We start from the raw sequence: 26,496 nt of genomic DNA, 5'->3' as shown, positions 1-26,496 counted from the left end.
GAATCGATTCGTTAATGGCGGATGCGACCGCGAAATACGCTAAAAAACCTCCAAATGGGACAGGGGGAACTTCTGAAGCTTCCTTCTCCCTCTGTTGTTGACTGTTGGTGTGATATTATAATTTTTTTTCACTAATTAAACAAAAAACAACTATAAAACTTGCCCCAGACATGCGGAAATAATAACGAAATGACCTCAAAACAATAACGAAACGAATACATAACGAATTACGAAGCATTTACAAACGTATTTAAAAATTCGTTTTTTAAAAAAATTGCTCCAGAATGGTTTGTTATCGCTTCGTAATTAAGAAAATTAACGAATTATTAACGAATTATGAATTAACGAAATGAAACCCTAATAAATACGATTCATTGATATATTTTCTAATTTGTTAAGTGAGGAAATATGTTTCTTTGCACTGTGTAGATCAACATGGCAAACTAAGGCTCCTTTATGCAGGCAAACTGACATAACTTTTAGGAGATAGTCTAATTATATACCCATAAAGAATCTTTCTATTCCTAGAGATTACACTTCTGAGGTGCCTGGAGTTTTCTTGTGAAGGCTATTCCTGGACAGGAAAGAGTCTGTGGTCTGCAATAACATTGTATCTTTAAACATTTCAGAGATACATTACCTACTCCACATGAGACTGAGCATTTGGAATGGATCGTGGTCCATGTATAGTTATGTTTCAGGGCTGTCATTCTTTCATGTTCTGCCTTTGGAAGGGAATATTCCCAAGCAATTCCTAGGTTTTTACCTTGGGAGAGAAGCTGGGAAAGAAAACAAGGAGGAATATACTTATCAGCATATCATCAATAAATTCTCAGGTTATGATAGAGGAATCTCAAAAAAGAATTGAAAATGACAGCAAGAGTATAGCGAGAGTAGTTCCCAAAAGAAAGATGAGGCGGGGAGGGGAGGTAATGTAGACGATTCTGTAGAAACAAAAGCAATACAATTTAAAAATCATATTTAGTCCCTCTATACCAGTGGTTCTCAATCTGTGGGCCCCCAGGTGTTTTGGCCTACAACTCCCAGAAATCCCAGCCAGTTTACCAGATGTTAGAATTTCTGGGAGTTGAAGGCCAAAACATCTGGGAACCCACAGGTTGAGAACCACTGCTCTATATCTGTTCTGGTACAGCTGTACCAGAAGCTCCAATTTTGTTTGCTTTGCATTAAATGTTTGTTTATAGTCCTAAGTTTCAGGGACTCTGCAGATAGGTAGCTTCTTTTGGCTGCAGTCATAGGGCAGGCCACCTGTCCATCATCGTTAAGTTTTGGTCCTGCCCCTTGCTCAGGGTAATTGGGAAAGGAAGTGAGCCATTTTGTTACTTAGTCTCAGCCAGGTTAGCTTATGTATAGGATATGTGTAACTTCCCCTGTACAAAAGCTTCAACCTTAAGAACTCCAGGGAAGTATTCCTACAGGTTTAAGAATTTCCAGGAAAACAGCCTTAAGGACTAAAGAACTCCAGCTGGAGAACATTCACTGCCTTGCTGGTAGGTTCACTCGACGTTCGAGAAGCAGTTCGGCCCGGTAGCGGAGCCCACATCAGTAAGGGTTGGATTTCAGTCAGCTTGGGAGAAGTTAAAAAGGGGATTTTCCTTTAAAGAAAAAAGTTATTGAAGTCAGTCGCCTGTCCTTCGTGGGCAAGATTAGGAATTCACCAGTTCCCTAAAAGTTTGGAATCATTTGCTTAACTTTACTGAAGATAAAAGAAGTTCCTGTTTGATTGTTCATTAATAAAAGACTTTGTTGCACTTCTCAAGCCATCTGAAGACTCTTTGTGGTGGAAACCTCTGAGAACTTCTCCTTAGGCCCCCTGGCTTCCCACTGGGAAAAGGTCACCCTGTCTTTAAAGACAATTAATTACAGGCCCAGCGGCGACAGAACAATATCTTCAGTGGACTTATATTTGCTTATACATATAATAGGCATAACATTCAGACTCGGCACTGCCATCCGGCTCACAGCAAAGGAGGAAATTTTGGGATACCAGTCAAAATATTTGCTTACACCCATTCCCAGTCACAAGTCAGGAAGTCCTTAATTTTTATGAAAGCTGCAATATCCATTGAACTAAGGACCCTTCCACACAGCCATATAACCCAGAATATCAAGGCGGAAAATCCCACAATATCTGCTTTGAACTGGGTTATCTGAGTCCACCCAGCCATATATTCCAGTTAAAAGCAGAAAATGAGGGATTTTATTCAGCTGTGTGGAAGGGCCCTGAAATCTGCCACTTGTCCCACCAAGGCTCCTGACCCTGAAAATATCTAGAATGGAAGGGACCTCACAGGCCCAAACAAACTGAATATTGGTTTATTCTAGCTACAGTTCACTCCTGCCTTCACTTCACCAACATAACATAAGCTGGGATCAACATTTTTATTCCCGCAGTAATGGGGCCAAGTTTAGATCACTATGTGATGTGGGTGAAAATGGTGCCAGCATCCTTTAACACCATCACATGAGCTGCAGTATTAACAACTATAAGATCTTGTTACAAACTATTTGCATGCTAGTTCCCTTGCTACTCACATTAAATTCCCTAGAAAGTGTTGGATATGCAGCAGGTTTAAATAATCTAACACCTCTATTTGGAAAATTGAATAGTAAAGAATTATGGAACAGCTTGAGCTAAATCTATGTACCTTTGCCTGTTTCTTCCTTTAAATATCTGATTTCATTGGAACAGGATGTCTCTACTCACAATTTTGTGTGTGGCTCGTAAGGGGATCAGAAAAATGTTCCTCCCCCCTACTATTATAGTCCCTCAGTTTATAGAGGTATATTGAATATCCAATTAGCTCAGCCGGAATGATATCTGCCCCCATAATTCTGTCCATCTGAAGAAGTCATCTAACAAAATATTTGTTGCATTTTGATTGTTCTCAAAGTGCCCAGAAAAACTCTGTTCTATAATGCTCAATTATATTTGTTGGCAGAGAAATAGGGAAGACCTTTTCATCAACCACCTCATCAGATGGGGCACAGATCGGTGGCATACACTGGTTGATCTTCTCTTTTGTAATGGAGCCTGTTATAATGAACGGGGTAATCAAATCTCTAAATCAGATCTCACAAACTGCCACCAACTATAATCAAGAACTGATCAATATCTGCTGCCACCAATATTATACCTGGATCAATTAATGGATCCTGCTAGCTGCCAAATCAATTATAAAGATCCACAGACCAAAATGAATGCTGTAAAACCATATAATGGATTCAATCAATCCACTGACACCAATATGCAGAGTGGCCACCAATTGTTAAGGCTAACCAAATTATAAAGGCTTATTTATTTTGAATGGAACTACTCTTTTGTTTAACAGGGAGAAACCTAAACTGTCTAAGTTTTTGTCTGCATAATGGGTGATGACTGAGAAATATTGAAACTGTTCTTCTGTTTGGCTATGCTGCCAACTTTCTATTTTTAGTGCTGAGGGAAACAAGTAACACTTCTTTATGTTACAATGCTGTTTGATCTGGCTTTAGAGAGGTTATATTTTTATCTAATATATTCACACACAGTCTGTGGTAGTGTGAAAATAGAATAACAAGTTTATTAAACAGTCTTGAAAGTAATTCAGGTACAAAAAGCTTATCGGTTGCATTAAATAGTACAGTGCTTGAATTCAGTTTCAGTCACAACTTCAAAACTGGGAATTTATATTTTCCCCTCAAAAATAGATTCTTCCCTACAAACAGCCCAAATACCTCGGAGACTGTCTAGCTATAGTCTTTCCTATGAAATAACTATCTAGAATCTATTTCCAAGTTAGACTTCTCACTAAATCTTCTCTGCAATTCTCCAACTACAACTGCTCTCTCTAACTCTTCATTCCAACTCTCCCTCAGGATTTTAAAACGCTCCTTTTTTCCTCTCAGCTTCTCCTAAACTCCGCCCCCTTTCTCTACACCAATCCCGGCCATTCCCTGCCATCTAATGCCTAAGACATGCCCCCTGCTCTGAACTACACTCAAGATGGCGTCTCCCTTCTCCAAAATGGCTGCTGATGCTTCGCCTTGCCCATTCCCTATCTTTCTAGTCTTACAGGCTTTTCCTGGCCCCACATCCTGGCTGTAACTAAGGTAAGGGTTCTTCACACCTGTCATCTCCCATCTCATAATGCCAAACTACTTCTGGTGGGGATCCATCACAAAAGGGAAGTTCAACCGGGATATGCTGCCATGGCGGCAACATGGGAAGACTCTCGTGTTCCATTGAGATCAACAAGGGGAAGCCAGGCAGCCAATGCTTCCCCCCATAGGATGGGACAACCAGAGAGTAAGATGATATAGGACTTGGATGATGGGTTCCCCACACTGCCCAATGGGCAACACCCAAACTGCAACGATACATGGTGATTCCAGCAGCAAGTTTTATGAGGTCGCAAATTTCTCCAGAGTGAGGAGGACATTTTCAACAGATTCCCAAATGTGAAGTTTGTTTCTAAAAAGGTAACAAATGCACTTAAATAAATTTTACAGGAATAAAACATGTGCCGAGAATATGCATTCTTTTGCTATAAAACACAATTTTCTAAGCCTTGTAGCAACATGAGTTGAGAAATTTTGACAGTTTTGATCTGTGCATAATATTCTACTCCAAGCCAACAACATGGTGGTCACCTTAATCTCCCTTTTTTCCTCCTTTAGGGATTTTCTACCTTTTTGAAACAAACTCTAACAAATGGCCACCATTAATTGCCATTTTCTTCTACAGCAACAGTGCTGGCTACTTGTATTCTCTCCATGTCTTGAATGAGTTAGGCTTACGCCACAGACTGGATGTGAATCATGGGAATTTTTCTACTCAAAGATTGTAAATATTAAAAATGTTAATATCCTGCTGTAGTTTGCAGGTAAAAAGAATATTTTACAGGGGTTTATTCTAGGGTAGAAGTATATAAAACAGAGTGGTACCTCATATAATTTTTGGGAAATTTTCCAAATTATAATCGTTTCTTTGCTTTAACCAGCCTTTGATCTCAGAGTCACCCACAGTTGGAATTCAGTCTCTAGATTTAAAATATTCCTACCTATCCTCTATAAACATTCTGAATCTAGCATTATTTTAGGATGTGGTTGGGCATCCCTTATCTAGAATTTTAAAACTAAAAATACTATAAAATCCCAAAATTGTCTACATGGTTGGCTAAAAGAATGACACTTTTGTTTGCTGGTGGTTTAGAGTACACATACTTTGTTCCTTGCACAAAAGTATTTAAAATATTGCATAAAATTACCTTCAGGGTATTGTTACAAAGTATATATGAAGTGTAGATGAATTTTGTGTTAAGACCTCGACCCCACCTTCAAGATATCTCATTATGTAAGTATATACAAATACATGTATTCTAAAATGTGAAAAAAAACCCTGAAATTCAAAGCACTTTTGGTCCCACACATTTTGAATAAGAGATACCCATTTAAGAAAAGACACAGAATATCTGGAGGAGAAATATCCATGAAATTGCCTTTTTCTAGGAGGAAAAGAAAGATCTCAAGTTTTTAAAGGAAAAAAAACACCATTGTAATAATTTTTAGCTTTGCTCTGGTGAAATACTCTTTATTTTCTTGACTGTAGTTTCTTCTTGCCTCAGTTGTATGGACGTAACTGTTTGCTATTTTTTTTTCCTCAAAATGAGTTTTCATATATCTTTGATAAAGTGTTGGAAAACTAGCGTTTTTGAAACATAAAATTAATATTTAGTATGTTTGCAAAGAAACATGATTTTCTACAAAGCAAACAGCATTTTATGCACAGAAAACAATATCACTGGGGGAAATTTAATTTTCTGTAGTGATTTTTTCTTATTTTTCATGTTTAAGCTTTACTTCCTCAGTCAATCCGATTGGCTATATGACTATATGATTGTGCACATTATTTATATGATTACACTCATAAATATGCATTGTGTTTTCATGCCATTAGCTCACTAATCAAAGGTGGACCCCCGGTGGCGCAGTGGGTTAAACCCCTATGCTGGCAGGTCACAGGTTCAAATCTGGGGAGAGGCGGATGAGCTCCCTCTATCAGCTCCAGCTCCTCATGCGGGGACATGAGAGAAGCCTCCCACAAGGATGATAAAACATCAAATCATCCGGGTGTCCCCTGGGCAACGTCCTTGCAGACAGCCAATTCTCTCACACCAGAAGGGACTTGCAGTTTCTCAAGTCGCTCCTGATACAACAACAACAAAAAAAAAAACTAATCAAAGGCACTGGGCTTAGAAAATTGAACCTCTCCTCACTTTCAGGTTGCATTTTTAGTAGTAAGTTTGGAAGTGGAATGCACCTGCAGGAGGGTACAGGACAACATTCGGCTTTTATTTCTTCTACATGTGTCCATTCCTCTCACAATACTTGGCTAGCTCATAAGCATGAGTGTTAGAACGGAATAATACAATTACATGTACATTGAAAGCTTTATTTCATTATAAAGCAACATACCTCAATTACAAGGCTTTCATTTGTTGGTCCAGAAGCACTTAGTGTCTCTGGTTCATTATGCGGCCTTCGATAGTCAAATATTGTTCCAGCAAAACTGTATCTCCCTGGCCAGTCAACAGTCCAGTATCCATTGAGATGATATTTTTTATTGGAACTACGAACAGCAAGATACGAGTGGGAGATGGTCATTTCATACACGCGAATCCTTCGTGCTCCTGCAGGGATGGTGACTAATGAGTAGTACTCTAGATGGAGGAAAAGACACACTGTTCAGTATAAAAGAAAGGGCCAAAAACATGATTGGAAATACAGGAAATTAACACACCAAGATTTTATCCCAGTTTGACCTGAAACAGGAAGGAATCCTGCTGTATCAAAGAACCTCTATTACAATGCAATTTTATGCATATTTTACTTAGAAGTATTCCCTACTAACAAGACTTATAGGTAGGTCACTGTAGCTTTTGGTGTAGTGGTGTCAAACTTGTGGCCTTACAAGTGTTTTGGACTTTAGCTCCCATAATTCCTGGCCATAGGACAAGCTGTCTAGGGCAGTGGTTCTCAACCTGTGGGTCCCCAGGTGTTTTGGCCTACAACTCCCAGAAATCCCTGCCAGTTAACCAGCTGTTAGGATTTCTGGGAATTGAAGGCCAAAACATCTGGGGACCCACAGGTTGAGAACCACAGGTCTAGGGCTTCCAGGAGTCAGACACTGCTAGTACTTTAAAATACAGTTGTCTGGAAGGCAAATAAGGCAAATAACTTTGGAGAATTTCAATGGGGACTCTCTCTTTCCACCACTTTGTTCTCATTTCTTGCCCCTTGCCATGGTACCAGGACTGATCCTGAATGGACTTTTTTTTTTGTCGTGTCAGGAGCATCCTGTTGTGAGAGAATTGGCCGTCTGCAAGGACGTTGCCCAGGGGACGCCGGATGATTTTTGATGTTTGATCATCCTTGTGGGAGGCTTCTCTCATGTCCTCGCATGAGGAGCTGGAGCTGATAGAGGGAGCTCATCCGCCTCTCCCCGGATTCGAACCTGCGACCTGTCGGTCTTCAGTCCTGCCGGCACAGGGCTTTAACCCGCTGCGCCACCGGGGGCTCCAATGGACTTGGTGATGCACATCAGCGCATCTCAGAAGACTGGATAAAAACCCAAGCATTCCTGGGTTCCATTTCAATTGACAACCAGCTCATATTATGGCCATTGTCCCAACCTCAAACCAGTTACTCTGCAGTGGAACCAATTCCTTTTATCCCTCTTCCTAATTCAATTTTTGTGTCTTTTCTATTACAGTAATCTAACCTTACAAAAGAATGGACTGGAGCTGTGAACATACTATAGCCCAGTGCAGATTATCCCAATCCAGAAAAACAATGGAATGAGATGATGGATACAATCTCATGGTTCACTTCCAATCTCTAAGCTCCGCTTTACATCAAGTGGAAAATTGTAAAATTTTTTAGAGGTTTTGTTCCTATTTTTATGAAGACTTATTTACTGAGAAGCTAAAACCACATACTTTGCAGCTGTGCTTCACAGCACGTTTTGATTACTTTTGTTCATCTCAATAATCAGTTCCAGTTTCAGGAGGGAAGACCTCAGGCATATGCTATTTCTCCTGACGTTATGGATACTGGGGTGATACAAAGGGTGGGAGTGTGGGCAGCAGTATGGTCTCTTCATTCTCTTAACCATCAACATTACCTCAGTGGTTCCCATGCTCCTTTGTGTCCCTCTGCTCCCCTCTTTCACTTCTCCTGTCCCACCCTTGAGTTCACTTTACCCCCTCATCTTTCTCCTCGTCCTCCCACACACAACACCACAGAGGTTTGTCTTCCAGCCCAATAACTCCATTTCCCCCCCTGTTTGTGTTACTACAGTCCTTGACCACCATGTAACAAGCCAGATTTCTTTTTTCCCTTTAGAGCCTAAAAACTGTGTAGGTGTGAGAATGGAAATCAGAAAATGAAAATAAAGCATGATCACACTGAGAACACTGGAAAATTGTATGGATTCTGTTATGGTCAGATTCTTACTAAAGTTACCCACATGGTTACAGGGCCAATTGTGAAAAGGATTTGTGTGTTTATTTAAATATCATAGTTGGTGGCTCTCCAGAGAACAGAACAGGGTTCTCCAAACTGGAACTCTCCAAATGTGCTACATCTCTGGCTGTGGAGCAATGGAAGTTGTTGTATGGAAAGTGCTAGGTTGGGAAAGTTAGGAACAGGTTGAAAATTTTTGGATGACAATTTTATTCTCAGCCTGATGAAGTCAACAGGATCAATAAAAGCTCATGCTAGAATTTTCTTACTAATCTCAATTGTGTCCTCAAGTCTTTTATATCTTTATTCTCAGATTGTATGGCCGCTGTAACGGTCTGGATGAGGGTGAACAAATTGAAATTGAATCCAGACAAGACAGAGGTACTCCTGGTCAGTCGCAAGGCCGAACAGGGTATAGGGTTACAGCCTGTGTTGGACGGGGTTACACTCCCCCTGAAGGCGCAGGTTCGCAGCTTGGGAGTGATCCTGGACTCATCGCTGAGCCTGGAACCCCAGGTCTCGGCGGTGGTCAGGGGAGCTTTTGCACAATTAAAACTTGTGCGCCAGCTGTGCCCGTACCTTGGGAAGTCTGATCTGGCCACGGTGGTCCACACTCTGGTTACATCACGTATAAACTATTGCAACGCTCTCTATGTGGGGTTGCCTTTGAAGACTGCCTGGAAGCTACAACTAGTCCAATGAGTGGCAGCCAGACTACTAACAGGAGCGGGGTACAGGGAGCATACTACTCCTCTGTTGCGTCAGCTCCACTGGCTGCCAATCAGTTCCCGAGCACAATTCAAAGTGCTGGTGTTGACCTATAAAGCCCTAAACGACTCCGGCCCAATTAACCTGTCCGAACGGGTTCTCCCCTATGAACCATGAAGGTTATTAAGATCTTCTGGAGGGGCCCTGCTCTCGGTCCCTCCTCTTTCACAATCACGATTGGTGGGGACGAGGGACAGGGCCTTCTCGGTGGTGGCCCCTCAGCTCTGGAACTCCCTCCCGATGGAGACTAATCTCCATCTAAATCTGCTCTTCCCTCCTCACTTTTAGAAAGTAAAAACATGGCTTTGGAATACTGCATTTGCAGAATGATGACTGAGTCAATAACTGCTGACCACATGGGCGGATGGTGATGAATTTATGATTTATTCTGACGAACTGACCTTTTTGTAAGTTGTATAATTGTATTTTAATGTATTTTTGTACTATTGTATTATGATGTTTACTGTGGTTTATCTTATTGTATTTTAATCCTATGCTGTTAGCCGGCCTGAGTCCCTCTTCGGAGGTTGAGAAGACTGGGTTATAAAAGCTCAAAATAATAATAAACAAACAGGGTCAATAAAAGCTCATGCTAGAATTTTCTTACTAATCTCAATGCTGTCCTCAAGCCTTTTATATCTTTCTTATTCTCAGATTGTATGGAATCAAATTTATATTTGTGGAAGTCTTGTCCCTTTTAAAAGTTTGGGATGCCTCTCAATCACAGATCAGCATTCACCTCAAGTCTAAGTTTGAGCACCAAGTATGAGAGTACAAAAGGGTTTGGAAGCTGGGGAAGCCTAACCATAGCTTTATATTACTTGTCAGAGCTATGCCCTATAGTTTATTGTGCTTTTTCTGACTCATTTAACTTCATTTCTCAGAGTTTCAAAGATGTGAACAACTGGACTGGGTTAAATGCAGGCTGATCCATTGTCCACACTTCCAATGGACACACCACTACATTATTGGCTATAAGCAGTTCCCTGTGCGAGGTTTGCTGGCAATGTCACTTCTGGTTAGACCACACCAGGTTGCAAAGCCATGCTATCAAAAATGTGACAATGCCAACAAGCCTCTGGCAGGGAGCTGCTTGTCATCAGCAATGTAATGACAATGGTCGCAATGCTCTCTTGGCCTGGTTGGCTTTGTGGATGGCCATAGGGCTCTGGGGATGCTCATAGGCTGTATCAGTTTAACTCAGCTAACATAGGCAAGTGTATACATGGTCCTGGATATATTAAGCTTTAGAACACTGTTTCTCAACTTTCCTAATGCCGCAACCCCTTGATACAGTTCTTCATGTTGTGGTGACCCCCAACCACAAAATTATTTTTGTTGCTATTTCACAAATGTAATATTGTTATTGTTATGAATCATAAATGTAAATATCTGATATGCAGGATGTATTTTCATTCACTGTACCAAATTTGGCAGAAATACCCAATACATCCAAATTTGAATACTAGTGGGGTTGGGGGGATTTATTTTGTCATTTGGGAGTTGTAGTTGCTAATATTTATAGCTCACCTACAATCAAAGAGCATTCAGAACTCCAACAACAATGGAATTGAACCAATCCTGGCACACAGAACTCCCATGACCAACAGAAAACATTGGAAGGGTTTGGCTGGACATTGACTTTGAGTTTGGGAGTTGCAGTACACCTACATCCAGAGAGCACTGTGGACTCAAACAGTGATGGATCTGGACCAAACTTGGCACGGATACTCAATATGTCCAAATGTGAACACTGGGAAGTTTGGGAAAAAATAGAGGTAGTGAGATCTAGATGCATTCCCTCCTGATGTTTCACCTGCATCTATGGCAAGCACCCTCACTACCTCTGAGGATGCTTGCCATAGATGCAGGTGAAACGTAGGGAGATAATGCATCTAGAACATGGCCATGTCGCCCGAAAAAACCTACAACAACCCAATATTTATGCCATTTAAAGACTACTTACGATTTGTAAGGTGGTGTTTAGTGAACTGTCCCTTATAGATTCTACAAGTTGTATTGTCTCCTTTGCACACTCCACACGCATCTTCTACAGCACTGGAACCTAATACCTGATCACAGCCAACTACCTGCAAAACAAGTGCCATATTCATGTGTCTAAATTTAGGTGACAATGAGAATTCAATCCCCACATTACCGGAAAAACTTCACATTTTGTTACCTACTTTCTTTTTGTGACCAAAAGAATGGAAACGTACATAGAAGAACAACCAATGCACGTTTTGCTTGTCAATGTATTATTGCTGTACATTTGAAATTGTGGTGATTGGAGTAAAATCCAAATACAACCATGTTCTGCTTTCCTTTACTGGGCACTCTCCACTTTCTCATACTATCTGTGGCTCTCTATTCCCCTGCAGGTCCTCTTGAAGGAAAAGCAAAGAAAAACCGGAATGAGCAGCAGGTAATTTCAAGATCTTGATTATTGTTATATATGCCTTCAAGTCAACTCCAACTTTCAGTCATCCTATCCTAGGGTTTTCTTGGCAAGATGTCTTCAGACATGTATTGTCGAAGGCTTTTATGGCCGGAATCACAGGGTTGTTGTAGTTTTTTCGGGCTATATGGCCATGGTCTAGAGGTATTCTCTTCTGACGTTTCGCCTGCATCTATGGCAAGCATCTTCAGAGGTAGTGAGGTCTGTGGGACTAGGAAAAAGGGTTTATATATCCGTGGAATGACCAGGTTGAGACAAAGGACTCTTGTCTGCTGGAGCTAGGTGTGAATGTTTCAACTGACCACCTTGATTAGCATATAATGGCTTGACATTACCTAGAGCAAACTTTTGTTGAGAGGTGATTAGATGTCCTTGTTTGTTTCCTCTCTGTTGTTGTGCTGTTGTAATTTTAGAGATTTTTTTAATACTGGTAGCCAGATTTTGTTCATTTTCATGGTTTCCTCCTTTCTGTTGAAATTGTCCACATGCTTGTGGATTTCAATGGCTTCTCTGTGTAGTCTGACATGGTGGTTGTGAGAGTGGTCCAGCATTTCTGTGTTCTCAAATAAAATGCTGTGTCCAGGTTGGTTCATCAGGTGCTCTGCTATGGCTGACTTCTCTGGTTGAAGTAGTCTGCAGTGCCTTTCATGTTCCTTGATTCTTGTTTGGGCAATGCTGCGTTTGGTGGTCCCTATGTAGACTTGTCCACAGCTGCATGGTATCCGGTAGACTCCTGCAGAAGTGAGAGGATCTCTCTTGTCCTTTGCTGAACGTAGCATTTGTTGGATTTTCTTGGTGGGTCTGTAGGTGGTTTGTATGTCGTGTTTCCTCGTCAGCTTCCCTATGCGGTCAGTGGTTCCCTTGATGTATGGCAAGAACACTTTTCCTCTGGGTGGATCTTCTTCTTGACTCTCGTGGCTTGTTCTAGGTCTTGCAGCTCTTCTGATGTCTGAGGTGGAGTATCCATTGGCCTGTAGAGCCCAGTTTAGGTGGTTCAGTTCATCTTGAAGGAGGTGGGGTTTGCAGACAGTTTAGACAGTCTTCAGACAGTCTTCAGACAGTTTAAAGCATGGATAGTTGACATCTGTACTGTTATATGATTCTATTAGGATCCCTGTTCCCTGTGCACCAATGTTTCCCTTCATTTCTTTTCTGTTATTTTCAGCCCAATTTCAGTTTTACTGTGTAAAATAGAACTCCCCCTCACACACACACTATATATGCATACAGGACAGGCTGTTAGGCACATAAAATAATAACACAGATAGTCCCCCTGCATCACAAATTATGTGGTCTAAATGAAGATTGCAGGGCTCATTGACTGACTTACTGCTAAGAACAATTCAAACTATTAAGTCATAACCATTTGAGAAGAGAATTAATAGTTTTGGGGAGCCCACGGTTGTCATCAAAATAGTAAATGATTTCTTCCTCCTCCTCCTCTATTCTTAGACAATATCTAGTAATATAAATGTGTCTCATGATGTCACCATGCTAGGAGTTCCCCTGCTGCCATTTCACTGTACTGGCTGAGCATTTCTGGGATATTCATAGTGTGGTTTTGTATTACAAGATATTGCCCGGGTATAGGGAAAAGGAAACGGAGACTGCCAATCATGTTTTTGGCAGGAGCCATACTCTTGCAATATGTAACATTTTATCCGTGTCCCTTGAGAAACATTATGGTAAGCAGTCAGATAATCATATTATGCCATCATTATGAAATAAAGATGGTAAATGCAAGTTAATAGCAAAACAAAGTACCTTATTTCATCATTACCTCACAAATCCCATCTACACAAACATTGGGGCCATCTTCTGAACATGGGGTCCCATCTTTCACTTTGTTGGACAGGGAAAAGAAGAAATCAAATCCTTCGGCAATACAGTAGAGCTTGCATAAATCTTGATCTAAAATGAAAAGAGAACTAAGTACATGGGTTGATTTCCCGTCCATTTGTGCAGAAAAAAAAATCTACTTTAAAAAAATGATAAATCCTTCATTCCAACCTAACTTTGGTGAAAACTGCCCCCTCCATGCAGTTGGCCACCCCTGATTTAATGGGTCTACTTTATTTATTTATTTATTTATTTATTTTTATTTGACTTGTATACTGCTACTCCCAATTTGGCTAGGAGCAGTTTACAGCAGTAGATTAAAACAATACAATTAACTTTAAAATACAATAAAACAAGAACAGACATACTCCCGAGTTATTCACCCATCGAAAGCTTGTCAGAAGAGAAAGGTTTTACAGGCTCTCTGAAAAGAAAGTAGGTCTCGGATAGTTCGGGTTTCAACTGGCAAGGCATTCTATCAATAAGGGGCTACAATCAAGAAGGCTCTCTGCCTAGTAGAGGACAGATGATAAGTCTGGATGTTGGGGACTTCAAGCAAATTTTGGTCTTCGGACCGAAGTAATCTCTGGGGTTGGTAGGGGGATAAGCGGGCCCTCTGGTATGCCGGCCCCAGACCATATAAGGCCTTAAAGGTTAGTACCAGCACCTTGAAAGTAATCCGGTACTCAATCGGTAGCCAGTGCAGCTGTTGTAGAATTGGGGTGATATGACACCTCGCCTGCACCCCGACAAGAAGACAAGCCGCCACATTTTGCACCAGCTTCAGTTTCTGGATCACTGACAAAGGAAGGCCAATGTAGAGGGCGTTACAGTCGTCAAGCCTCGAGATGACCGTCGCCTGGATCACCATAGCCAGGTTGTTCCTAGATAGGTAGGGAGCCAGTTGCCTAGCCTGACGTAGATGGAAAAACGCAGATCTGCTCACAGCAGAGAGCTGGGCCTCCATTGTGAGCAGAGGGTCCAATAAGACACCAAGACTTTTTACAGAAGGTGACGGATGTAGTGTCTCGCCATCCAGGGTAGGCAGCTGGATCTCCCTCCCACCCGGACGGCCCAGCCAAAGGATCTCCGTCTTTGCTGGGTTCACCCTCAACCTGCTGGCATGCAACCATCCAGCAACGGCCTCAAGGCACTGATGGAAATTTTCGGGTACAGAGTCCGGTCAGCCCTCCATCCTCAGAATGAGCTGAGTGTCATCAGCGTACTGGTAGCACTCAAGCCCAAAGCTCCGCACCAGTCGGGCAAGTGGTCGCATATAGATGTTAAATAATAGAGGAGAGAGAATAGCTCCCTGCGGGACCCCACATGTTAGCGGAGATCTCTCGGAAACCATCCCTCCCCTCACCACACGCTGTCCTCGAATCTGGAGAAAGGAGGACACCCATTTAAGGGGTATCCCCCTAACCCCAGTCATGGCTAGGCGGTGGGTCAAAGGATTGTGATCGACTGTATCAAATGCTGCTGTGAGGTCCAATAACACAAGCAGCGCTGATCCGCCTTGATCCATCTGGCAGCGGAGCTGATCTGTGATGGCAACTAGCACATTCTCTGTCCCGTGCCCCCTACAGAAGCTGGACTGGAAGGGATCAAGTCCGGCTGTGTCATTTAGAAACTGCTGCAACTGTTCCACTGCTGCCCTCTCAACCACCTTGCCCAGAAAGGGAAGGTTCGAGACTGGGCGGTAGCTAGAGGGAACCGAACGATTTAGTGGAGGCTAATGGTTGGATTTAGGCTTAATAACACAACCCAAATATAAAGCATTCTATTGATTTCAATGTGAAATTTAATAGTTCTTTGTGAGACTTCATAATTCTGTGCCACTGAATACAATGCTCCTGTGAATACACTGAAATATTTTCATTCCAGTTCTGATGTCATGCATCTGTTTTAGGAATGGAAATAATATTTGGTTTTATTTGAAAAATTATCAAAAACAATGTTTCTTGGGTTTCAAGAAATGCTGATGTGAAGAGTATGAATTTATGACAATATCTGCAGATCAGGATGTCCAAAATTCACATGTATGCAATATTTTGTATGGAGGAAACACTATTTTCTGTGGATATTTTTGCATATAATTTTTTTGTTGCAGAAATGCTATGCAAAGCAACCATATAGAATAAATCTTTCAAAACTGTCCCATTTTCAAAGACTTTCCTACTGATGGAAGAAAATTACTCTAATTAGTTGCTGCTTCCTTTGAGAAAAAAATAGCAAGATTTATATTCTTTGCCTATTAACTAGAAGTACTTGTTTCTTAGACAAAATCATTATAACTGAGGTTCACCTTCCACTTGAGTGTATGGTTTCCACTTGTAATTCCATCCTCTGAATCGTTTGCTGTTGAACTCCGCACACTGGGCAGCTCTGAAACCAATGCTGTTCTTTGGGCATTTCTGATTGTTGCAGAGTTTCAGCATCCGAGGAGAACCCTCACAGAACTTCCCTCCATGGGATGGCCTACAGCATTAATTGAACAACTGCTTCAGACCAGGTGTTAACAAGTTTAACAACATATATTTAAATATTCTCATATAATGCAGAGGATGCACTAGGCATTTATAGCAAAATTTCAATAATTTAAATGTTGGAAATAGCAACCTTCTTCAAACCTCCACTAATAATTTGTTTATTTATGATTCTGTTTGCTTACTGTATGTATGTTTTGGTATGCAGCTTTTCCTTTACTCTATGTTTTTGAGAAGTTGTGGGAGGGGCTGCTGACCACATGATCAGGTCTGAGATTGCTCAGAACTCAGACTCCATTTTAGAGAAAATACACAATTGCTGTTGATTGTAAGAAAGATGCCCTGTGTTATCTGCACAAAGAAATTACTTCAAACTTACCTGTAACTGGATTGACAAGTTATGTACCTAAATGCTGACTACATGAAGGTTGTGACTAAACAAAATATGTTACTTTTAATGAAGTCCGCTTTATTTTTGTCTCTTGAGAGCATGATATAGAAACAAGATATTTTATGGCAGGATATATATGTTTTTGGGCAACTGAAAAAAATTAGTACTTGATGTGGAAATATCTAATGCAGGGGTCCTCAAACTAAGGCCTGGAGGTTGGATACAGTCCTCCAAGGTCATTTACCTGGCCCTCGCTCAGGGTCAACCTAAGTTTGAAACTACTTGAAAGGACACAACAACAGCAACAATCTTATCAGCCAAAAGCACGCCCACACTTTCCATTGAAATATTAATCAGTTTATATTTCTTAAAATTGTTCATTTTAAGTATTGTATTATTTTTCAGTATTTTTTGTACTTCAAATAAGATATGTGCAGTATGCATAGGAAATCATTCATGTTTTTTTTAAATTATAATCTTGCCCTCCAACAGTTTGAGGGACTGTGACCTGGCCCTCTGTTTAAAAAGTTTGAAGACCCCTGATCTAATGCTTATCATTTGGAATGGATTGATTTATGTCTTAATGCTTGAGCGAAGACATTTTCCACAATGAAACAGTTATCACATTTTTTGTCAAGACAGAACTTACTCCGAAGTATTTCAGCATAGCAAATGAACTTTTCAGTCACCTTGGATTAGTACAGTTTCGTTCACGATGTGAAATGCCTCCTCCACAGCTTCTGGAACATGATGACCACGTGGACCACTCTGACCAATGGCCATGGGTGGGCTTGGGTCCTTCGTCACCATATTTCACACATTGGCCTCCACGGCACCACTGCAAAATACAGTGTGTTCATGCTTTAAACATTTCATTTGTTCATTGTTTTACAATTTCAAAATGATAATAGTTTAAAATTCAGCACTAAAAATAAGGCCATCAAAAGATTTTCTTAACATGAGGTTTATGAAGACAGGCAAGCATCACTCATTACTTTCTATCAATTCTGTATGTATTTAATAGTGTTCGATCTCTCAGACCCCTTCTACACTGCCATATAAAATCCACATTATCTGCTTTGAACTGGATTATATAGCAATGTAGACTCATATAATCCAATTCAAACCAGATAATGTGGACATCTGCTTTGTAGGGCTGGTCAATTCGTTTCGTTAATTCGTAATTCGTTAAAAAATTCGTTAATTTTTGAATTACGAAACGATTACAAAACTTATTTTTAACCCTGGAAGTGTTTTTAAATATCGAAACGGCAGGCGCCAAAAAATTTTGTATTTCCGTCCATTTCGGAAATACGTAAGATGGCCGCCTGGCTTGCTGGGAGCTCTCCTCTCTCGGCGCCAGCTGAGCAAGCGAGAGGGCGAGGGCGAGCGGTGAGCGAGAGGGCGAGGGAGAGGGCGAGCGGCGAGCGAGAGGGCGAGGGCGAGCGGCAAGCGAGAGGGCGAGGGCGAGCGGTGAGTGAGAGGGCGAGGGCGAGCAGCGAGCGAGAGGGCGAGCGAGAGGGCGAGCGGCGAGCGAGAGGGCGAGCGAGAGGGCGAGGGCGAGCGGCGAGCGAGCGGCGAGCGAGAGGGCCCGCCAGAGTGAGTGCCTGCCTTCCCTCAATAATAATTTCTCCTCCCTATTCTACAAAATTAATAATTAAATTTAAAAAATATTTTAAAAATATTGAAAAAAAAAGGGCGCCATCTTTACAAAATGTTTTGTAAATATTTACGAAATTTCGTAAATACCGAAACTTTTTTTTGGAAAATTTTGTAATTATTTTAAATATCGAAACAAAAAAAACACCCCAATTACAAATCGATTTTAGAAACAAATTTTTGCGTTGTTACCCAGGCCTACTGCTTTGATAATCTGGATTAATGGCAGTGTAGAAAGGACCTCAAAACATTGCTTTTTATTCATCTATCCATCCATCATCACTAAAGTGGCATTTTTCCATCACTTTTCCATCAAAGACTTGTTAAAATTAATCACTACCTCTGAGGATGCTTGCCATAGATGCAGGCAAAACATCAGGAGAAAATGCCTCCAGAACATGGCCATATAGTCCGGAAAAACCTACAACAACCCAGATATTGTGGGATTTTCTGCTTTTATATCCTGGGTTATATGACTGTGTGGAAGGGTCCTGAGTCTGTTCCCATCAGACTCACTCTAACATATGATGACAGTATTCATATACTTACATTGCAAGTATACAATGCAGTACATATAAGATGGGAGTTGGACCCTGCAATTCATGCAATCATTGAACTTATGGAAGAATCCATGTAAAAAGTTGATATGCAAAAATAGGAAAAAAGAAACATAAACACAATTTTTAAGCTGCTAAAAGCAGCTCCAGTATATTATGTGTATCAACTTTATGAGTTTGTTTACTTGGTAAAGATTAATGGTCAGTACAAACTTCACTTAGTAAATTGTAGAAATCAACAGTATGTTCAGTTGTAAGAATTCCTTGGCCTTCTGAAGTATTGTTGCCACTAAGCAACAAGAAAAGACATGAGATTTTTGGCATTTGGCAAAGCTCCCTAAGGTCAAAAGATTTATGCTTTCCTTCGAGACACCTGGACTGTATGATAAACTATTGCGTGTCCAAGGTCACATAGCTTTCCCAGGAGACAAAACAATCCAGATAGCATAGCACTGCATTTCTATTTCTTTTAGTCTTCAGTTGCAATGTCAATACAATTCCCTGAGCTGGACAGTTTTGCCCTTTTGGGTCTCAAAAAGACTTTCTTCAGTAAAGGTACAAAGTAACATAATATGCAGCTTAGGTCCCTTCTGCACTGTCCTTATATCCCAGGATCTGATCTCAGGTTATTTGCTGTGAACTGCATTATATGAATCTCCACTGCCAGATAATCTGGGATCAAATCCTGGGAATTTGATGTAGAAGGAGCTTAAGTGAGTATGCAGCAATAGCAATATCTTTAAGAAGAAATGTATAGATTTATACCCTCTATACCAGCAATGCCCAACCTTTTCTGAGTCGTGACCCCTGATCCATTAAAAATAGACTTTTTAATAGGGTAGTTTAAAATATATTGAAAATATTTTTCCAATATAATATATTGTCGAAGGCTTTCATGGCCGGAATCACTGGGTTGTTGTAGGTTTTTTTTGGGCTGTATGGCCAGTTCTGAGAGTGCCTTGGACTGCGAGAAGATCCAACCAGTCCATCCTCCAGGAAATAAAGCCTGATTGCTCACTGGAGGGAAAGATACTAGAGACAAAGTTGAAGTACTTTGGCCACATCATGAGGAGACAGGAAAGCCTAGAGAAGACAATTATGCTGGGGAAAGTGGAAGGTAAAAGGAAGAGGGGCCAACCAAGGGCAAGATGGATGGATGGCATCCTTGAAGTGACTGGACTGACCTTGAGGGAGCTGGGGGTGGTAACGGCCGACAGGGAACTCTGGCGTGGGCTGGTCCATGAGGTCACGAAGAGTCGGAGACGACTGAACGAATGAACAACAACAACATGGCCATGGTCCAGAAGCATTCTCTCCTGATGTTTCGCCTGCATCAATGACAAGCATCCTCAGAGGTAGTGAGGTCTGTTGGAAGCAGGCAGGGACATGTAATTACCTCTCAACAAAAGTTTGCTCCAGGCACAGTCAGCCCATTGTATGCTAATCAAGGTGGTCAGTTGAAACATTCACACCTAGCTCCAGCAGACAAGAGTCCTTTGTCTCACCCTAGTCATTCCACAGATATATAAACCCTTTTTCCTAGTTCCAACAGACCTCACTACCTCTGAGGATGCTTGCCATAGATGCAGGCGAAACATCAGGAGAGAATGCCTCTGGACCATGGCCATACAGCCCGAAAAAACCTACAACAACCCAGTATAATATAGTTCTAAATAATGTCAACTCTTGACATATTTAATGAGATGACTGAAATTGTAACTCATTAACAAACTTTAAAAATCATGGATTTTTTTTTGTTAATGCCAGGATTATGTTATTCCCAACATTTAAGATGATTCTTGTTTTGTTTTTTTAATTCAAGAAGCATTGAAAATCCACTCTCTCAGCGATTTGTGAAATCAAAGAGGAGCCAACTCTAAATGCAAGCATGGTGACATTTGGATGCTGTGATATTTTGTTTTCACTTTTTACAATTTTCATAGCTCACCACTGCATGGCGACCCCACAGAAAACTTTTCATGACCCATGGGTTGGGAACCACTGCCCTTTATCAGTTTTCTCCAGTTTTCATGTTGGTGGCAGATCATAGAATCAAAAATCAAAGAGTTGGAAGAGACCTCATGGGCCATCCAGTCCAACCCCCTGCCAAGAAGCAGGAATATTGCATTCAAATCACCCCTGACAGATGGCCATCCAGCCTCTGTTTAAAAGCTTCCAAAGAAGGAGCCTCCACCACACTCTGGGGCAGAGAGTTCCACTGCTGAACGGCTCTCACAGTCAGGAAGTTCTTTTTCATGTTCAGATGGAATCTCCTCTCTTGTAGTTTGAAGCCATTGTTGCACGTCCTAGTCTCCAAGGAAGCAGAAAACAAGCTTGCTCCCTCCTCCCTGTGGCTTCCTCTCACATATTTATGTATGGCTATCATATCTCCTCTCATTCTCCTCTTCTTCAGGATAAACATGCCCAGCTTCTTAAGCCACTCCTCATAGGGCTTGTTCTCCAGACCCTTGATCATTTTAGCCGCCCTCCTGTGGACACATTCCAGCTTGTCAATATCTCTCTTGAATTTTGGTGCCCAGAATTGGACACAATATTCCAGGTGTGGTCTAACCAAAGCGGAATAGAGGGATATTTATTATTTATTTCAGTTACTTTTACCCTGCCCTTCTCAACCCCCAAGGGGGGACTCAGGGTGGCTTACAAAAAAGGCACAATTCGATGCCTACATAGAGTACATGTACATAGGGTAGCATGACTTCCCTAGATCTAGACACAATGCTCCTATTGATGCAGGTCAAAATCCCATTGGCTTTTTTGCCGCCACATCACATTGCTGGCTCATGTTTAACTTGTTGTCTACAATGACTCCAAGATCTTTTTCACACATACTGCTCTCGAGCCAGGCATTGTCCCCCATTCTGTATCTTTGCATTTCATTTTTTCTGCCTAAGTGGAGTATCTTGCATTTGTCACTGTTGAACTTCATTTTGTTAGTTTTGGCCCATCTCTCTAATCTGTCAAGATCGTTTTGAATCCTGCTATGGTAGAAGATGGTAGAAGCTGATGTCCTAGAGGACACTAGGGACTTCATCCCATGGAAAAAGTAAAGTGTTTTGAATCATTGTTTTTCCCTTAAGCTTCACAACACCCATTTAGAAATTAAATGCATGATAATCTGGGATCAGATCCTGGATTACACCTTCTCCTTTTCTCTCTATTTTCTTTAGGATTCATCCATTTGATTAGCCATCACATGGTAGAGATTTGTTTTCTTCCATCGTCCTTCCAGGATTTTGATTATTTATCTTTTTAAAAAACCATCAACCCCAAATTGTAGGAAGTGGTTTTAAATTAATCTTTCTCCAAGGCTCTGAATTGGTGATTGTAAGCAGTGGTTCAAAATTGGGGAAATTGGCATTTTGGTTGCTCCTATACATGGCGTCATCATTTTACATTATATGGGGAAATTGGCCATTTTGAAATTGAAATTGAATCCAGACAAGACAGAGGTACTCCTGGTCAGTCGCAAGGCCGAACAGGGTATAGGGTTACAGCCTGTGCTGGATGGGGTCGCACTCCCCCTGAAGGCGCAAGTTCGCAGCTTGGGTGTGATCCTGGATTCATCGCTGAGCCTGGAGCCCCAGGTCTCGGCGGTGACCAGGGGAGCATTTGCACAGTTTAGGCTCGTGCGCCAGCTGCGCCCGTATCTTGGGAAGTCTGACTTGGCCACGGTAGTCCACGCTCTGGTTACATCCCGCTTAGACTACTGCAACGCTCTCTACGTGGGGTTGCCTTTGAAGACGGCCCGGAAGCTCCAACTGGTCCAACGTGCGGCAGCCATGATACTAACAGGAGCGGGATGTAGGGAGCATACAACCCCCCTGCTGTACCAGGTCCACTGGCTGCCGATCTGCTACCGGGCTCAATTCAAGGTGCTGGCACTGGCCTATAAAGCCCTAAACGGTTCCGGCCCAAAATACCTAACTGACCGCCTCTCGGCCTATGAGCCCACAAGGACTTTGAGATCTTCCGGGGAGGCCCTGCTCTCAATCCCGCCTGCCTCACAGGCACGGCTGGTGGGGACGAGAGATAGGGCCTTCTCGGTGGTGGCTCCTCGGCTGTGGAACACCCTTCCCGTGGACATCAGGCTAGCCCCCTCCCTGCTAATATTCTGCAGGAAGTTAAAGACCTGGCTATTTAAGAAGGCATTTGATCAATAAGTTCAATGACTGGCAATTGTCCATAGGAATGGAACACTGGAAAAGAGATCGGATTGTGGCTTGACGATGAGACGATTCGGAATGTAGTAGTAATTTTGTAGTAATGTTGTTGTCTGATAAGATGTTTTTATGATTATGATGAATTGTACACTGTTTTGCACTATGCCTTGTAGATTGCACTTGTTTTCTTCATGTTGTACACCGCAATGAGTCGCCCTTGAAGGGCTGAGAATTGCGGTATATAAGCGCAGTAAATAAATAAATAATAAATAATTTTGCCTGTTTCTACATGGGAAATTTAAAAATAAGTCAATTACCAACTGGCTTAGGAATAGTTGGGGAAACCAACACTTTGGAAATGGCATTTAAGAAATGGGTTGCCATTTCTTGAATGTGTAGAAATGCTGATTTTACTACATGTGATGATGTCCCAGATTGGGAAATGCAAATCCTTACAGATTTTGTTTTAGTCTACAATACAAAGTCTAAACCTATATGGGCTTAATTCATACAAAAGGTTTACTCATCCATTGGTCTTCTCTCCCCCTCCCCCGCCAGGTTTATTCATTGAATTAACTCTATTATTTCTCAGCTTTTCACAATCTGCTTATCAATTAACAGTAGATTTGAAAATCACCATGTCTTGCACTTTCTAACATCTGTGCATTTAAAAGAACACAGTTTTGAGTAGTTGTCTTCAAACATCCATTTGGAAACGTGTACAAACCTACTTCTGTGTGTAGATCTTTTTCCCAGATAAAGGCAGTTGTGTTTGAAATGAAGTTCAAAGGATCTACTAATTAGATTTTCTGTTATCATTTTGGATTAATCTAGACCTTAACCCTTTATTCTTATGAGAATGATTTATGGCAAAGTGTCGCTTTAGAAATTGGAGAAGATAGCAAGGATAGCAAACAGATTGTACATAGTATCTGATTTATAGATGAAGTAATCTGTTTAAGAATAATTGTTTCTGTCTGTTATTCTTGGACAGAAAATATAAACACACCACTTCTCTTGGGGCTGTCAGTCAGGATTACACTCCATTTAACCTAAAAGCACATGTTGGCTTTGATGTGTAGAGCTTAAATTGTGTCTGTCTGGATTCCTCCTGACATGTGCCATGTGTATGATATCCTTAAAATCTAGTCTGGAGTCAAATAACACTTTGGCTTGGAGGAAGGAGGGTGGTATGATATTGCTTCTTCTGGGAATGTAAATCATTTCTCCTCAAAAGTAACATGCAAGAGATGCCACAATAGCAGCTGAATCCATCTGCTTAGATGAGGGGTTTCATGCTTTTTATGGCATCCTCTATGTTCCACCCAGCTGACTAAATGTGGAAAGAGCAAGGGAACTGAGACAGCCTTGGTCGCCTTGGTAGATGATATTCGCCGGGAGCTGGACAGGGGGAGTGTGTCCCTGTTAGGTCTGCTGGACCTCTCAGCGGCCTTCGATACCATCGACCACGGTATCCTTCTGGGATGCCTCGTAGACATGGGACTTGGGGGTACTGCTCTGCAGTGGCTCTGGTCCTTTCTCGAGGGACGGTCTCAGAAGGTGTTACTGGGTGACACCTGTTCGGCCCCACAACCATGAGAGCTAACAAATTGAAACTGAATCCAGACAAGACAGAGGTCCTCCTGGTCAGTCGTAAGGCCGAACAGGGCATAGGGTTACAGCCTGTGTTAGATGGGGTTACACTCCCCCTGAAGACGCAGGTTCGCAGCTTGGGAGTGATCCTGGACTCATCGCTGAGCCTGGAACCCCAGGTCTCAGTGGTGGCCGGGAGAACTTTTGCACAATTAAAACTTGTGCACCAGTTGCGCCCGTACCTTGGGAAGTCTGATCTGGCCACAGTGGTCCACGCTCTCGTTGCATCCCGAATAGATTACTGCAACACACTCTTCGTGGGGTTGCCTTTGAAGACTGTTCGGAAACTTCAATTAGTCCAGCGGGCGGCAGCTAGATTACTCACCAGAGCATCATACAGGGAGCATACCACCCCTCTGTTATGTCAGCTCCACTGGCTGCCAATCTAATTCTGAGCACAATTCAAAGTGCTGGTTTTGACCTACAAAACCCTATATGGTTCCAGCCCAGCGTATCTGTCCGAACACATCTCCTTCTATGTCCCTCCTCGGAGTTTAAAATCTTCTGGGGAGGCACTGCTCTCGGCCCCACCTCTATCACAAGTGAGATTGGTGGGGACGAGGAGCAGGGCCTTCTCGGTGGTGGCCCCTCACCTGTGGAACTCACTCTCCGGGGAAATTAGGTCATCGACATCCCTCCTCTCCTTTAGAAGGAAATTAAAAACATGGATTTGGGACCAGGCCTTCGGGTAATCTGGCAGATAGATAAGGGACAAGCGACGACTAGAATTGATGGGTTTGACAATGTGGAATTTGAATTTACGGACTATGAGCTGGTAAATGTTGAGCACTAGATTGTTTTTAGGGATTGTGATGTATAATGGATTGTTTTAATTGTTTTAATTACTGTTTATATGTTTTATTTTTTACCTTGTTGTTGTGCCGGCATCAAATTGTGCCTTTTTGTAAGCCGCCCTGAGTCCCCCCTCGGGGGTTGAGAAGGGTGGGGTAGAAGTGCAATAAATAAATAAATGAATAAATAAATAAATACTAGCAGCAACAGGTTACTGCCATGTCAGTGGAGTGATGAATCTGCTTCAACTTTAAGTTTGGTTTTTAGAGGAGCTATTCAAGGTGCTAAACTCTATCCTCCAAATAGATGCAAAATCTTAGATTGCTCTTTTAAAATTCAGATTAAAACCCAGAGTGGGGTCACCATCAACTTTGACATGGGATCTACCTGTCACTACAAGGCAGAGCTGAGAGTGAGACGGTTATTTCAGCATCTTGCACCCAGCTTCACTGCATTCTGCCTGGAGGTCAATGAAAAATGACACCATCAATCAAAACAGCAAGTATACAGATGGTTGCTTAAGTATTGGTACCCTTTTAAGGGAAAAACATTGTTCTCATATTCATTCCAGATTAGGATCTATGCTACTACCAGAACTGGTAGAAGGAAAATATTCACTGATATTAATGAGAGCCTCCATCTAACTCCACTAGGGTAAGGTCTCCTGTATCTGATCCTTATTATTTGAAAGCCATTAACACAATTGCTAATTACACTGACAGTTGTCACATTCAGCATGACCTTGAATCTTTCTATTGATGGAATAATAAAGACATTAGTGCTGTTGCTGAATTTTAGGGGGGGGGGGGGAACACAGAGAAAAAGGAAAAGGAAGGAAGAGGGAGAGAGAGAATAAAGCAAGTAAATTGGGAGCACTGTGAGATTGGACTACAGGGAGAATGAGATGAATACACAGAGAGAAACTGAGATGATGGAGAGAGTTATGAGATAAGAAGAGAAAACGAAGGAGAATGAAATAAATAATGTTGGAATTCAGAAAAATGTTGATGACACAGAACACGATGGTGCTGAATTAAGAGAACACATTTACAAGATGCAAAAAGTAGGAAAAAAGGTATTACTATTATTAATATTAGTCCTCTTGATTAGCAGGTTCCTTATCTGCAGTTTCAACCAACCATAGATTGTTATAGCCCAAATTTTAAACGGTGGCATGCATATT

At 41.7% G+C, this 26,496-nt stretch overlaps 1 protein-coding gene across 1 annotated transcript in view; it reads right to left on the bottom strand.

Annotated features, from left to right (window-relative positions):
• The window catches only part of ADAMTS16 (ADAM metallopeptidase with thrombospondin type 1 motif 16), a 124,493-nt gene that overhangs the window by 43,193 nt on the left and 54,804 nt on the right, over nt 1-26,496 (bottom strand). The window contains exons 12-17 of the mRNA XM_060772699.2: nt 17,161-17,309; nt 15,900-16,072; nt 13,533-13,663; nt 11,261-11,384; nt 6,478-6,722; nt 641-779 (exon numbers count right to left, since the gene is read on the bottom strand). Coding sequence (XP_060628682.2) covers nt 641-779; nt 6,478-6,722; nt 11,261-11,384; nt 13,533-13,663; nt 15,900-16,072; nt 17,161-17,309 — 961 coding nt within the window. The remainder of the gene's footprint in view (nt 1-640; nt 780-6,477; nt 6,723-11,260; nt 11,385-13,532; nt 13,664-15,899; nt 16,073-17,160; nt 17,310-26,496) is intronic.

The sequence above is a fragment of the Anolis sagrei genome, chromosome 4, assembly GCF_037176765.1.
Source record: "Anolis sagrei isolate rAnoSag1 chromosome 4, rAnoSag1.mat, whole genome shotgun sequence".
Classification (NCBI taxonomy): domain Eukaryota; kingdom Metazoa; phylum Chordata; class Lepidosauria; order Squamata; family Dactyloidae; genus Anolis; species Anolis sagrei.
Note: the sequence above shows the minus strand (reverse complement) of the source record. Positions and strands in the feature narration are given on the sequence as shown.